The 16,168-nt window shown below is 42.2% G+C and overlaps 1 protein-coding gene across 3 annotated transcripts in view; it reads right to left on the reverse strand.

Annotated features, from left to right (window-relative positions):
- The window catches only part of LOC134357359 (Golgi membrane protein 1-like), a 48,001-nt gene extending 31,833 nt beyond the window's left edge, over window positions 1-16,168 (reverse strand). The window contains exons 1-4 of one of the 3 annotated variants that reach the window (XM_063068830.1): window positions 13,872-16,168; window positions 9,290-9,344; window positions 8,262-8,343; window positions 7,081-7,219 (exon numbers count right to left, since the gene is read on the reverse strand). In XM_063068830.1, the coding sequence (XP_062924900.1) occupies window positions 7,081-7,219; window positions 8,262-8,343; window positions 9,290-9,344; window positions 13,872-14,198 (603 nt within the window). In that variant the 5' untranslated portion in view covers window positions 14,199-16,168. The remainder of the gene's footprint in view (window positions 1-7,080; window positions 7,220-8,261; window positions 8,344-9,289; window positions 9,345-13,871) is intronic. The other 2 variants (XM_063068829.1, XM_063068831.1) reach the window with 2 other exon arrangements.

Here is a 16,168-nt window from a genome sequence, read left to right on the forward strand (position 1 = left end):
GGCATATTGGAATGGGGAATGGAAAGTGGAAGAGAGGGAGAAAGGGGCAGTTGGCTCACAAATCGTAAAAGATTGTAGACAGTGTGAGAGGGAGGTTAGGCAGGTGATAGAGAAGGGGTGCACTCAGACTGATGGTTTGAGATGTGTCTATTTTAATGTGAGGAGTATCATGAACAAAGCAGATGAGCTTACAGCATGGATCAGTACCTGGAGCTATGATGGTGTGGCCATTACAGAGACTTGGATGGCTCAGGGGCACGAATGGCTACATAGAATGCCAGGCTTCAGATGTTTCAGAAAGGACAGGGAGTGAGGCAAAAGAGGTGGGGGCGTGGCACTGCTGATCAGAGATAGTGTCACGGCTGCAGAAAAGGAGGAAGTCATGGAGGGATTGTCTATGGAGTCTCGGTGGGTGGAAGTTAGAAACAGGAAGGGGCTCAATAACTCCACTGGGTGTTTTTTTTATATAGACCACCCAATAATAACAGGAACGTCAAGGAGCAGATAGGAAGACAGTGCAATAATAACAGGGTTGTCGTGATGGGAGATTTTAATTTCCCCAATATTGATTCGCATCTCCCTAGAGCAAGGGGTTTAGATGGAGTGGAGTTTGTTAGGTGTGTTCAGAAAGGTATTCTGACACTATGTAGATAAGTCTACAAGAGGAGAGGCTGTACTTGATCTGATATTGGGAAATGAACCTGGTCAGGTGTCAGATCTCTCAGTGGGAGAGCATTTTGGAGATAGTGATCACAATTCTATCTCTATTAGACAAACATTTAGGAAAACATTTATTTGGAGTAAAGGAAAATATGAAGCTATCAGGCAGGAACTTGGAAGCATAAATTGGGAGCAGATGTTCTCAGGGAAACGTACAGCAGAAATGTGGCAAATATTCAATTTGTGTGGCATTCTACATAGGTACATTCCAATGAGACGGGAAGGATGGTAGGATACAGGAACCGTGGTGTACAAAGGCTGTTGCAAATCTAATCCAAGAAGAAAATCATACAAAAGATTCAAAAAACTAGATAATGATAGAGATCTAGAAAATTATAAGGCTAGCAGGAAGAAGCTTAAGAATGAAAGTAGGAGAGCCAGGAGGGTCATGTGAAGGCCTTGGCGGGCAGGATTAAGGAAAACCCCAAGGCATTCTACAAGTATGTGAAGAACAAGAGGATAAGATGTGAGAGAATAGGACCAATCAAGTGTAACAGCGGAAAAGTGTATATGGAACCGTTGGAGATAGCGGAGGTACTTAATGAATACTTTGCTTCAGTATTCGCTACGGTAAGGGACCTTGGTGATTGTAGGGATGACTTACAGTGGACTGAAAAGCTTGAGCATACAGATATTAAGAAAGAGGATGTGATGGAGCTTTTGGAAAGCATCAAGTTGGATAAGTCTCCGGGACCGGACGAGATATACCCCAGGCTACTGTGAGAGGCGAGGGAGAAGATTGCTGAGCCTCTGGCAATGAACTTTGCATATCAATGGGGATGGGAGAGGTTCCAGAGGATTGGAGAGTTGCAGATGTTGCTCCCTTATTCAAGAAAGGGAGTAGAGATAGCCCAGGAAATTATAGACCAGTGAGACTTACTTCAGCGGTTGGTAAATTGATGGAGAAGATCACTTGGAGAGGCATAACATGATTAGGAATAATCAGCATGGCTTAGTCAAAGGCAGGTCTGCCTTACAAGCCTGATTGAATATTTTGAGGATATGACTAAAGACATTGATGAAGGTACAGCAGTAGAGGTAGTGTACAGTGGCATGCAAAAGTTTGGGCACCCCAGTCAAAATTTTTGTTACTGTGAATAGCTAAGCGAGTAAAAGATGAACTAATTTCCAAAAGGCATAAAGTTAAAAATGACACATTTCTTTAATATTTTAAGCAAGATTACTTTTTTTATTTCCATCTTTTACTGTTTCAAAATAACAAAAAAGGAAAAGGGCCCGAAGCAAAAATTTGGGCACCCTGCATGGCAGTACTTAGTAACACCCCCTTTGGCAAGTATCACAACTTGTTAACACTTTCTGTAGCCAGCTAAGAGCCTTTCAATTCTTGTTTGAGGGATTTTCGCCCATTCTTCCTTGCAAAAGGGTTCTAGTTCTGTGAGATTCTTGGGCCATCATGCATGCACTGCTCTTTGAGGTCTGGTTGGTTGGTTGTTCGTCCATCGTTGACGTCGATGAGGACCTCGACACCATTATGATGGTGTCGAAACTAGTGCGTGATTTGGATTTAAGTGAGGGAGAGTTGCACAGCGTCAGCCTCACTCTCTCTTCCCAATTCCCATCTGGATCCAGTGGCAAGACAGAGTCTAGACGGCTGGAGATGGGACTAGGGGCAGTGGATGACCAGGACGTCTTCTGTGTCTTGTCCTGCTCTACACGTTCCACGACGCTTGCAGAGACCGCCTTCTTGACCGTTGGACCTTCCATAAGTCTCGTCCGCTCAATCTGCCGGAGTCTGTCTTCACATGCTGGGATAGACAACTCCTTATCACACCGAGGGTTTGAGTCCCGTCGGCTACCCTCACCTGGTTTAGCCGGCTTGTCGAAGCCGTTGCCCGGGGTGTGGCCGCTGTTGCAAGCAAACAGCTACGGGGAGCCACAGGTGAGAGCTGAGTGCCAGGTGGGGACCAAAGGTGGACTAACCGCCCTGAAAAGGATGCAACATGTTCCCCCACCAGAGGTGCTACCCCTCCCTGACACCCCATACACCCCATAGACCTTTGAGGTCTATCCACATATTCTTGATGATGTTTAGGTCAGGGGACTGTGAGGGTCATGGCAAAACCTTCAGCTTGCGCCTGTTGAGGTAGTCCATTGTGGATTTTGAGGGGTGTTTAGGATCATTATCCTGTTGTAGAAGCCATCCTCTTTTCACCTTTGGCTTTTTCACAGATGGTGTGATGTTTGCTTCCAGAATTTGCTGGTACTTAATTGACTTCATTCTTCCCTCTACCAGTAAAATGTTCTATCTTAACTTCATCAGTCCACAGGACTTGTTTCCAAAATGCATCAGGCTTGTTTAGATGTTCCTTTGAACCTTTTGAATAGAAATTTATGGCCGCAATGAGCAAAGGTATGTTTGGAGGAAAAAGGGTGCAGAATTTCATGAAAAGAACACCTCTCCAACTGTTAAGCACAGTGGTGGATCGATTATGCTTTGGGCTTGTGTTGCAGCCAGTGGCACGGGAAACATTTACTGGTAGAGGGAAGAATGAATTCAATTAAATACCAGCAAATTCTGGAAGCAAACATAACACTGTCTATAAAAAAGCTGAAGATGAAAAGAGGATGGCTTCTGCAACAGGATAATGAACCTAAACACACCTCAAAATCCACAATGGCCTACCTCAAGAGGCACAAGCTGAAGGTTTTGCCATGGCCCTCACAGTCCCCTGGCCTAAACATCATCGAGAATCTGTGGATAGACCTCAAAAGAGCAGTGCATGCAAGATGGCCCAAGAATCTCACAGAACTAGAAGCCTTTTGCAAGGAAGAACAGGCGAAAGTCCCCCAAACAAGAATTGAAAGACTCTTAGCTGGCTACAGAAAGCATTTACAAGCTGTGATACTTGCCAAAGGGGGTGTTACTAAGTACTGCCATGCAGGGTGCCCAAACTTTTGCTTTCGACCATTTTCCTTTTTTGTTATTTTGAAACTGCAAAAGATGAAAATAAAAAAGTTTTCTTGCTTAGAATATTAAAGAAATGTGCCATCTTTAACTTTATGCCTTTTGGAAATCAGTTCATCTTTTACTCGCAGAGCTATTCACAGTAACAGAAATTTTGACCGGGGTGCCCAAACTTTTGCATGCCACTATTTATGGATCTCAGCAAGGAATTTGACAAGATACCCCATGCAATGCTTATTGAGAAAGTAAGGAGGCACGGGATCCAAGGGGACCTTTCTTCATGGATCCAGAATTGGCTTGCCCACAGAAAGCAAACAGCGGTTATAGAAGGGTCATATTCTGCATTGAGGTCGGTGACCAGTGGTGTGCCTCAGGGAACTGTTCTGGGATTCCTTCTCTTCGTTATTTTTATAAATGACCTGGATGAGGAAGTGGAGGGATGGGTTAGTAAATTTGCCGATGACACAAAGATTGGGGGTGTTGTGGATAGAGTAGAAGGCTGTCAGAGGTTACAGCGGGACATCGATAGGATGCAAAACTGGGCTGAGAAGTGGCAGATGGAGTTCAACCCTGATAAGTGTGAGGTGGTTCATTCTGGTAGGTCAAATATGATGGCAAAATATAGTATTAATGGTAAGGCTCTTGGCAGAGTGGAGGATCAGATGGATTTGGGGTCCGAGTCCATCGGACACTCAAAGCTGCTGCGCAGGTTGACTGTGTGGTTAAGAAGGCATATGGTGCATTGGCCTTCATCAACCATGGGACTGAGTTCAAGAACTGAGAGGTAATGTTACAGCTATAAAGGACCCCGGTCAGACCCCACTTGGGAGTACTGTGCTCAATTCTGGTCACCTCACTACAGGAAGGATGAGGTAACTATAGAAAGGGTACAGTGGTGATTTACAAGGATGTCGCCTGGATTGGGGAGCATGCTCTATCAGAATAGGTTGAGTGAACTTGGCCTTTTTTCCTTGGAACGACGGAGGATGAGAGGTGACCCGATGGAGGTGTATAAGATGATGAGAGGCATTGATCCTATGGATAGTCGGAGGCCTTTTCTCCAGAGCTAAATGGCTAACACGAGAGGGCACAGTTTTAAGGTGCTTGGAAGTAGGTACAGAGGAGACGTCAGGGGTAAGTTTTTTTATGCACAGAGTGGTGAGTGCGTGGAATGGGCTGCCAGCAACGGTGGTGGAGGCAGATATGAAAGGGTCTTTTAAGAGACTCCTGGATAGGTACATGGAGCTAAGAAAAGTAGAGGGCTAAAGTTAGTACATGTTCGGCACAGCATTGTGGGCCAAAGGGCCTGTATTGTGCTATAGGTTTTCTATGTTTCTAAAATGGGTGGCCGCTGGAAGATCCCACATCTTCTGACAGACGGAGCGTAGATGCTCGGTGAAGTGGTCTCCCAATCTGCATCGAGTCTCACCAATATACAGGAGGCCACTGGGAGCACCGAACACAGTACATGACCCTAACAGACTCACAGGTAAAGTGTCGCCTTACCTGGAAGGACTGTTTGGGGCACTGAATGGTAATGAAGGAGGAGGTGTAGGGGCAGGTGTAGCACTTACTCGGCTTGCAAAGTTGAGTGTCAGGAGGGAGGTCAGTGGGGAGAGACGAATGGACAAGGGAGTCACGTAGGGACTGATTCCTGCAGAAAGCAGTAAGTGGAGGTGGGGCACGGGGAGGTAAAGATGTGTTCGGTGGTGGAATCTAGTAGGAGGTGGCTGGAGAATTATGTGCTGGTCGTGGAGGCTGGTGGGGTGGTATGTGAGGACCTATTCAATATTTCCTTGTAACTCAGGTTCTCCAGTCATATTGCAAATGGATAAAATTTAGGTCGGGTTAGAAATATTAGTATCAGAGACCACAGCTTTAAAGTGAGAACGAGAGTTTAAAATGGATTTTTGAGGTACATTTTTCTGAACAGAGTGGTAGATGCCTGAAAAGTACTGCCAAGGAGGGTGGTAGAAGCAGATATGATGGCAATGTTTAAGAGACATTTGGACAGGCACATGAATATGGAGGGATATAGATAAACCTTGTGCAAGCAGAAGGGATTAGTTTAGTTTGGCATCATGTTCACACAGTTGGGCAAAGGGATTGTTCCTGTGCAGCAGTGTTCTATATACTAATAAGGTTTATGTACATGTTATACAATAGTGTGAACTACTCAGTACAATACAGGAAACCAGGTACACAGCTCAAGGATTACAAATATCTGGGGATACATATTGACGATAAACTGGACTGGTCAAAGAACACTGAGGCTGTCTACAAGAAGGGTCAGAGCCGTCTCTATTTCCTGGGGAGACTGAGGTCCTTTAACATCTGCCGGACAATGCTGAGGATGTTCTACGACTCTGTGGTGGCCAGTGCTATCATGTTTGCTGTTGTGTGCTGGGGCAGCAGGCTGAGGGTAGCAGACACCAACAGAGTCAACAAACTCACTCGTAAGGCCAGTGATGTCGTGGGGATGGAACTGGACTCTCTCACGGTGGTGTCTGAAAAGAGGATACTGTCTAAGTTCCATGCCATCTTGGTCAATGTCTCCCATCCACTACATAATGTACTGGGTGGGCACAGGAGTACATTCAGCCAGAGATTCATTCCTCCAAGATGCAGCACAGAGCGTCATAGGAAGTCATTCTTGCCTGTGGCCATCAAACTTTACAACTCCTCCCTTGGAGGGTCAGACACCCTGCGCCGATAGGCTGGTCCTGGACTTATTTCATAATTTACTGGCATAACTTACATAGTACTATTTAACTACTTATGGTTCTATTACTATTTATTATTTATGGTGCAACTGTAACGAAAACCAATTTCCCTCTGAGATCAATAAAGTATGACTATGACTATGACTAAGTCCTATGAGTCATTCATTCTAAGCTTTTTACAAACGTGAATATTGCTTTAATCTCAGCACTGTCACAGTTCTTATCATGTCTAACCGAGGAGTGATACAAAACATGAATTTCACCGAGCCCTAGGCTTTCCATTATAGTGCAAACCTAAAGATGAAGAGCAGAGATAAGTAAGCTGCTAAATGCTATAGGAAGGAAGACCACAAACTTGTACCACACAGCACTTACTGTTTTAATAAAATCAGTCTCCACCAGCAATTAATCAATAGGGTAACTAAAATACCCTCACATTCAGTAAAATATATGCATCTCAGTGAGTTTTTCCTAAACTAAAATGTCTGTTGAGTATACAAAGGTACTGGAATATATTTTCACTTTTTCAGCCATTTGATGCAAACTATACCAATCTAGTTCAAACAAGGTAAAGTAATAGCCCTGATTTCCCACTAAAATATTGAGGAAAAAGGACAGAGGAAAAAGTAAAGATTCACCATCCACACCTTCACCCCATTTTTTTTTAAATAGGCAAGGATACAATACATGGACAAACAATGATGTTGTTACCAATTTGTTTTGGTCAGTTGCTTCAGTGTTTCTTTTTCCAACCTGGGACTTTGTGGCATCAACAAGTTTCTTGTTTAGCACCATAATCTGTTCTTCATACATCTCTTTTTGATCTTTTATTTGATTACTGCACTGAGTACTAAATGGTCAAATAAAAAGAAAATTAGATATTTTTATTGGTTGTTGTAACTGAATCCCAATTAAATTATATTTTCTCGGAAATAAAAATTTGATTTATTTGGGCATACAACATATCCACAAATGTCAACTTTGGGTGGGGTGGGGAAACAGGGAGAAAAATATGCAAGTGCAAAGATGTTTGCTGTTCTATATTTCTACACAATGCTTTTGAGGTTTTTCCACAATTAGAGTAAACTCTGGTCATGAAACAAAAAGACTGAAATGTCTTTGTTACACCAATTTTTCTGTTAGTCTTTTATGGAGAGGGTTCAGGAGATTTTCCATATTGGAGATGTTACAGAAATGATTTCATTTCTTCTTCATAGCAAGAGGATTTGAGTACAGGAGCAGGGAGGTACTACTGCAGTTGTACAAGGCCTTGGTGAGACCACACCTGGAGTATTGTGTGCAGTTTTGGTCCCCTAATCTGAGGAAAGACATTCTTGCCATAGAGGGAGTACAAAGAAGGTTCACCAGATTGATTCCTGGGATGACAGGACTTTCATATGATGAAAGACTGGATCGACTAGGCTTATACTCTCTGGAATTTAGAAGATTGAGGGGGGATCTTATTGAAACATATAAAATCCTAAAGGGATTGGACAGGCTAGATGCAGGAAGATTGTTCCCAATGTTGGGGAAGTCCAGAATGATGACTGACAGTTTGAGGATAAAGGGAAAGGCGTTCAGGGCCGAGATTAGGAAAAACTTCTTCACACAGAGAGTGGTGAATCTGTGGAATTCTCTGCCACAGGAAACAGTTGAGGCCAGTTCATTGGCTATATTTAAGAGGGAGTTAAAATGGCCCTTGTGGCAAAGGGATCGGGGGTATGGAGAGAAGGCAGGTACAGGGTTCTGAGTTGGATGATCAGCCATGATCATACTGAATAGTGGTACAGGCTCGAAAGGCCGAATGGCCTACTCCTGCACCTATTTTCAATGTTTCTATGTTTCTTCTATTTCACTGTACTGTCTTTTATACTGGAGGATTATATACCTACATGTCATAGTTTAACTTTTTCTGCAGCTCCTGCAGCTTCTGATTTAATTGGCTATATCCGGTTTGCAATTGTTGAAATTGTTCTAGGGAGGAAAGCATAAAACAATACAAGCAACAGGAAAGCCACACCTTTTAATCATTGTAACACAGCAGATAAAATTACACATTCACATTTTTGTAAATAAATTTCCCCAAAGCATTCAGATCAATTTTATTATTGTGATAACACTTTACTGTACACAAAGCTATTAAAATTATTGGAAGTTTGGCATCCAATATTCACAGATTTTAACCACGTACAGGTGTCCTTTCTTACACACATCCATGAACTTAAGTAATCAAGAGATAGAATCACAAAATACTGAAGAACTTAATCCAACATTAAAGATGGTACAATAGCTACTCACTTGATCATGGATTTCAACTGATATATACTGATACAAAATTGTGCAACATGCCAATACAAATGATGGAAAAGGTTATTTATATTAATTCACAAAGCCAAAAACTTCCTCCCTTATCCAAGTACAAAAGCTTACCACAAGAAAAATCTACAATTTTCCATTGTTAATTCCACTGCAGTTAACAATTTGCATTACAAGCATTTCACCCAGACAACAAACCATTGAATATGGTAAGCTTCTCTAATATAAATCCTTATAAAGTACCAATTTGAAAAGAGATGTCCATTTTAAGCACCTCAGAGGATGAAAGAAAATTTTATTAGACAGCTAATTGACAAATGAGCATTTTTCTCATTTAGATGTATACTACGGCATTTGCCTACTTAATTAGCATTGCACATATACTCGAATCCTATGTTTTTACTTACTAAGCACACTCCATACAATAATCATGTGAATATGCATTTACATGATGATCAAAATAAAAGCTTCTTTCATCCAGAAAATTCTAAATGCCAGACAGGACCCATGTCAACTTCAACGAAACTATTGGCCTTTTCCAATGAAGTTATTCTTGTAAGATATTCTCACTCTGAGTTTTGTTATTCATGAAGAATTGACTTACCTTGCAGTGTATGTATAATCCTTGCGCTACTTGTAATGTTCTCATTCAAAGCATCCTTTTAAAATAGATGAAAAATTAGGAATTTTAAGTACTTGAATTAACACATAAAAATGTGTTTATTTTCATTTCATTCTATACCGAAGGGAGCTGCCATTCAGCTCATGGAATCTCTGCTATCAGAGCAATTCTGTCAATCACATTCCTGCATCAATATATCCATAACCTACATTCTCTCTCACAATCTCATACCCATTAACCCCACTCCAGTGCTACTACATGGTCTCCAGTTAACTGGGCCATTGATTAATCGGGGCAGCCACTTATTTGGGACAAGTCTTAAGCAACAAAAACTAATTGAGAAAATAGCCAGGATTCCCTTAGTTTAATTGGGATACTGTGCAATTTAACTGGGGCAGCAAACTGTTACCAAGCAATTTCTAACTATCATCAACGCTTGGAAGAGGACTTTGAAAGGTCAGCAACTGTCAGCAGGCTGGATGGAGAGCGAGGTGTCTCCCAGTGAAGGTTGGTTGTAGGGGATTCGTAGCCCATTCCTTAGTTAGAGCCTTCAGCAATTTGGGCATCGAGGGAGAGAGGAAGAGGAGAGCCATCCGCAGTACCACCGATGCGGCAGAGAGGGCCTCAAGATGGCTGTGGCTCAAAAGAGGGGAGCCATGGAGTCATAAGTAGCTAGCCATCCGGACACAAGCTGGGGTCTGATCAGCCACGGCTGGGTCACCTGGAGGAGGGTGTATGATGTTGAAAGACCCGAAACACCCGATGATTCCAGGAACATCACTGAAGATGTGTCCAGAAGCATCAATAGATGTATGTACACAGCAGTGGCATGCACTTGCATGGCCGTTGGACACTACATCATGCTTCAAGCAAACAGCTTTTAAATAGCATCAGTTGAATGTGGTTGTGTTCAAAAGGCAGCAAATTTTGTCACTGATAGTTGGTAAAATAAGCAAGACAATTCAGATCTGTTTTGCTCACTGCGGTTTCAAGCATTCAGACTCAGAGATGCCAAAAATGGCTGAGAGCGAAAATGAAACAACTTTACTATTTCAAATTTCTTGCAGAGAGGAGTAAATAAGGGTCAGACTTCAAAGGAGGAACGTTAATAGATTTTCTAACCTTACAATGGAACACTAGAAGCTGCTAGCTAATGGTCAAGAGTTTAAGAAACTTAGTGTAGATTTACCAAATAAACCTGCTGTTAAACGCGTACAGGAAAGCTGGTTGTTGAAATCTTGTCTAAGTTTTAAGAGACAAGGCTACCTGTATATTGATTTAAAACACGATCGGAAAATGGTTAATGGAGGGGGAGTGGCTTCGTCAACAATGGGATAGCACAGAGTTTTTTTTAGATTATGAGGACACTCATATGACTGTCACAGTATGCTCTTCACTGCCTTTTCCTTTCCTTTCTTTGGGGTATGATACAGGAAATGGGGGGAGTTAGAAAACTTGAAGCATTACTGATTTTGTGTGGTGGGAAGAAGGCTGCAGTTACTGACCAGAAAAGCAGAATCATTAGCAAAACATATGTCAGTGTACATAGTCCAGCCAATTTAAGTTAAGAGAGGGCTTAGAGAGAAATAGTTTTGGCAAGCAATCCTTTGATTGCCAAGGAAAAAAAAGATTCCAGTTCCTGCTTGGATGTCGAAATTACATTGACTGAACTTAATAGGGCTATTAATGATGCTGGTCAGACACCACTTACGAAAGATGATATTTGTTACATCATGTTTACACAGATACAGTATTGGATTCAAAACTTCTGCTGATTTTGAACGTCTTTAATACAATATGGGTTGAAGGGTTACTTCCTGCTTCCTGGAAATTAGTGGTTGTTATTCCTATATTGAAACCTGGTAAGGATCAATCAGATCCTTCTTGCATTAGACCTATTTCACCAACCTTGCATGTATTGCAAGATAATGGAATGGACAACACTTCCTTATTTTGTGGAGAGTTAGCTGTTTACCAATCTGGATTCGTAAAGGGAGAATGACAATGGACTCATTGTTGAGTTTGGAATCTGATATCCCTAAGGCCCAAGTTAATAAAGAATCAGTGGTAGTAGTTTTCTTTGATGTAAGGAAAGCTTATGATATGTTATGGACACAAGGATTGCTGCTTAAACTGTAAAAAATGAGAATAGGTGGCAGAATGTTAATTTGGACTCAAGATTTTTTATGTGATAGGAAGATACAAGTTAAGGTGGGAACAACATTCTCGTAGGAGTATGAGATAGAGAATGGGACTCCACAGGGGTATGTGTGTGCAGCCACTCCTTTTTAATATTATGATTAATGATAATGATATTTTCTTAAATGTTGGCTCAGACATTTTCAAATCAGTATTTACTGATAATGGTGAAGCGTGGAATAGAGGCAGGAATATACATTGTTTAATTAGGAAAATACAGACTGCTATTAATGAGGTAGAGGAATGGGGACATCAGTGGGGGTTTACATTTAAATTTGTAAATGCTGTAAAAACTCAAGATACATGGTAAATCTCTTAAACAAAAGTCAGTAGTAAGATCTTAGATATGTTGATGGACACAAGGCTAGCATGGATGGTGCACGTGTTAAAGGCTTTTTTACACTTACTTATGCAAATGACTGATTGAATAAGTATTCACCACCTTCAAGTCAGTATTTAGTAGATTCACCTTTGGCAGCAATTAAAGCCTTGAGTCTATGTGGATAGGTCTCTATCAGCTTTGCATATCTGGGCATCCAATTTTTCCCCAGTCTTCATTACAAAACTGCTCAAACCCTGTCAGATTGCATGGGAATCGTGAGCGGACAACCTTTTCAAGTCCAGCCACAAATTCTCGATTGGATTGAGGTCTGGACTCTGACTTAACCTTCTTCTGGCTGACTTCAGAGTCTCCCGCATGCCTTCTGGCAAACTGTAGCCAAGATTTTTTCTGAGTTTTTGTTTTGCAACAGTGGCTTTCTCTAGGCCACTCTCCCATAAAGCTCCAATTGGTGAAGCATCCAGGCAACAGTTGTAAGCACAGTCTCTCCCATCCCAGCCACCGAACCTTGTAACTCCTCCAGAGTTGTCATAGGTCTCTTGGTGGCCTCCCTCACTAGTCCCCTTCTTGCACAGTCACTCAGATTTTGATTATTTTGCGTTTTACATTTGTAATTAGTTTAAATCATTTTGTAGAGATCTGATTTCACTTTGATACACTTTTTCTGTTGATCAGTGTCAAAAAAGCCAAATTAAATCCATTGCAATTCAATGCTGTAAAACAATAAAACATGAAAACTTCCGGGGGGGGTGAGTACTTTTTATAGGCACTGTAAATATATTCAGTCGGGAATGACGATGGTGCCAAACAGCCACTGACTGTACATCTGGACGGCTGAGGCAGTGATAGCTGAACTTTTTGATGTTTTGATATACACAAATTTATGCATAAAATTATTAAAATATCGTATAAATTGCCTTCAGGGTGTATTTATAAGTTGTTTATGCAATGTAAATGGATTTCATGTTTAGACTTGGGTCCCACTCCAAGGTATCTCATTACATACATTTCACTCAGGCAGCATATGCAGAAGGAGAAACGGGGTCAACGTTTCATATCAAAAATCTTTTGTCAGAACTGAACAATTCTATATATTAAAAATCCCAAGTCAGGAGTCTGAATAGATTAGCTCTCCAGTTCGCATCACACAAATGGAGGGGTAGGGGCAGTTGTAAATAACAGCAGGGCAACTGCGTGAAATATCTCATATACATGACAGTTTGTAAGATTTAAATTCCCAGAGGTCATTCCCAAATTACACTGAAAATATGCATCAAAATCTATGCCCACTTTTCTAACTATAATACACACTGAAATTACCTCCCAATTTTATTTCCATATGTACCAACTTTAAAAGCATTTTTTATCTCCAAGTGCCAATGCAATAAAGGAACACAAACAATGAGGTCTTAAGAAACTACGCTAACTTCCGAGTACAAGTCATTCCTCAGAACAGACAGAACTGGGAAGGTAGTTTTTCTGGCCTGACTACTTAAAATCAGTTGCTGCTAATTTGTCAGCATTTAGGGTTCCTCTTAAATCTACTTTGGTTGTGCCACCAATTTTACGAGTGTTACAAGAAGGCACCAAGAAACTGATTGCCAGCTGATATCAGCGCCAATACCCCTGGACAGGTGACAAGAGGGGTCAACTCCTAGTACTTCTCTGCAGTCAATTGCAGAAACATCATTTGAAATCGCAACAATCTTTGAGAAGAAAAAGTGGCGACATTTGTTCTTGCATAGAGACAGGTTGCATGCAGCCACCGATCTTCAGGATGAGGAGCTTTCAAAAAGTTAATCATGAAATACAGTGTTTCTTTCTTGTAAAAGTTCCGTATGATTTATGTTTAATTTGTTCTTAAGAATGCTGCTTATGTGATGCCATCTGACTCCGATGCTGCTGTAAGATTTTTAAAGCAACTGTATATGACAAATTCGACTTTGATTTTGCGACCTGCTTGTTTATTTCTTCCCGTTTCCCCATTCCGAACGTGCACCGCCACCAACGACCAAGGGTCCTTACCTTCTCCACGTTACAGGCTCTGGCCGCGGACTGAAGCAGCGCCCGGCGTTGCTGCCCCAGCTGCTCGACCTCCTCCTGATGGTTCTCCGCCTGGGTCCGCAGCTGCATTAGCAGCTGCTGCTTCCGCAGCTGGACGGCGGTGAGATCCGCGGTGGCGCGCCGGACGGCGGCGTCCAGGGCGGCGAACCGCGACTGCAGCTCGGCGCCGCGCGAGCTCGACACCCAGTAGCTGAGCGCGAGGAAGGCCAGGCACGCGCCCAGCGCCACCAGCAGGAACAGGAGCGGCGTGGGGCGCGCGCTGCGTCGCCCGCTGCCCAGGCCCACCATCGGCGCCCTCTGCTCCGTCCCGCACTGCGGCAAGAGTCCGGCGGCGGCGGCGGCGGCTCGGACCTCACTCGCGGGTCGCGGCCCGGCTGAGCGCAAGGGAAGTTTCCTTCGGTAACTATCGATCCACAGATACCCCCGAATATGTCCTGAAAGAAAGTTTTCTTGGGCGAGGCGGAAGTTGAGGGGATTTATTTTTTAAAGGTTGTGAGAAACGACCGGCGGCCAAGACGGATCTGGAACGAAACGATAAACGCGTATTGGAACAGCAACCTGCTACGTAGAGCGGGCTGAAGGCGGGGTCGAACCGAGCACCTGCGACACCGAGAGGGGCGGTGTGTGCGGCCTCCCGGGTGCAACTATGCGAAGTAGAAGAGAGTTTCTGTGATAGACGGTCTTCAAAGGTCCAGCCTCCAAAACTGGTTTTGATATATAATACAAAGAGGCAGATCTAAATGAATTGAGTAACTTGACAGCTTTGCTATGGTCGGTACAAAGTACGTCGACCGAGTAGTACCATTCAGCTCCCGTATCTTTAATTTCCGATACGTACTTTGCGTTCATAGAATAGCCTGTGCTGATTTTTTTCTCTAAAAGTAGAGATATATGACAGCTATTATTTCCCAAATGAATTGTTTTCCAGATTGCTTCAGTCCATCAACAATGATATTAAACCAAAATTATGCAAATTAAAACTCAAGAAAAAAGTTTTTTAAAAAGTATTGCAGTGCCCACCCGATGTTGTCAACTTGCAGAGAACCTCTCCTAATGATATTAAATAAAACAATTTTAAGAATATCCTTAGGAGGAAGTGCTAAGGACGTCGACTATTTGCAACAAACACAAAATGCTGGAGGGACTCAACATACCAGGCAGCATCCATGGAAAAGACTAAATAGTTGACGTTTCCCTTCGGCCCGAAAAGTTGACTGTACTCTTTTCCATAGATGCTGCCTGACCTGCTGAGTTCCTCTAGCATTGTGTGTGTGTGGTGCTTTGGATCGCCAGCATCTGCAGATTTTCTGGTGTTCGTGACGTCGACTGTTTACTCCTTTCTATAGATGCTGCCTAATTGCTGAGATCCTCCAGCATTTTATGTGTGTTGCGTAAGAGGAAGTACTGCTGACCATCTGTCAACGTCCTGATCGAGGTTAAAAATAACAAATGTTAGAGTGCCTTGTTCAAGCTACCATTAATTATGTGCGAGTGTAACTATTTCCGTTGTATCAGCTGGGGCATAACTAAAACGGTAACGTTTTGTTTTTCAGGTCACTGATATCAATGCTAGATATTGCTGTTAATGTTTTGTACCTCTAAAATACGGGATGCCAGACAGTCTATTCTTTATTACAGAAATTTTCCCACAAATCCAAACTATTATTTTTACCTTATTATAAGACGGGAAACAGTTATAGATGCAAGATAGGAAAATATGTCTATAAATCCTGTTCAGTGAAATACTAACTAAATGTTACCCTCCATGAGACTTCAGTACTGTGTAGTTTTAATTGCAATGGAGCACAGCTGATATAATTTCTGAAATAAAAACAAAATGCTGGAAACACACAAGTTAGGCAACAACTGTGGAAGGAGATGCTGAATTCATGTTTCATGTCAAACTCCTAATCCAGATGTCAACAAATTGAAACCACCCTCTCCTATCAATAGCAGTTCTCCAAACAAAACTGGATCTGAAGCATTAACACTGTTCTCCTTCCACTGGCATTCAGTAAATAATCGATTAATACTTCATGAACATTACACATACCCTTCATACACCAGCTGTTTCTGTCATGCCCAGTGTAGAATGAGAGGTTTAGCTTTTAAGTTGCTGGTACAACATGAAAATGTAGTGCTGAAAAGATATTTAAATTGCCAATTCCAAGATATATCTTTCTGTGGAATTTTTAGTTGGAGATATTGAGATGTTGCTTTGAGGCTCCGGGTGAATCAGTGCAAATCAGGTGGTAATG

Source organism: Mobula hypostoma, chromosome 16 (assembly GCF_963921235.1).
Source record: "Mobula hypostoma chromosome 16, sMobHyp1.1, whole genome shotgun sequence".
NCBI classification, from domain to species: Eukaryota; Metazoa; Chordata; class Chondrichthyes; order Myliobatiformes; family Myliobatidae; genus Mobula; species Mobula hypostoma.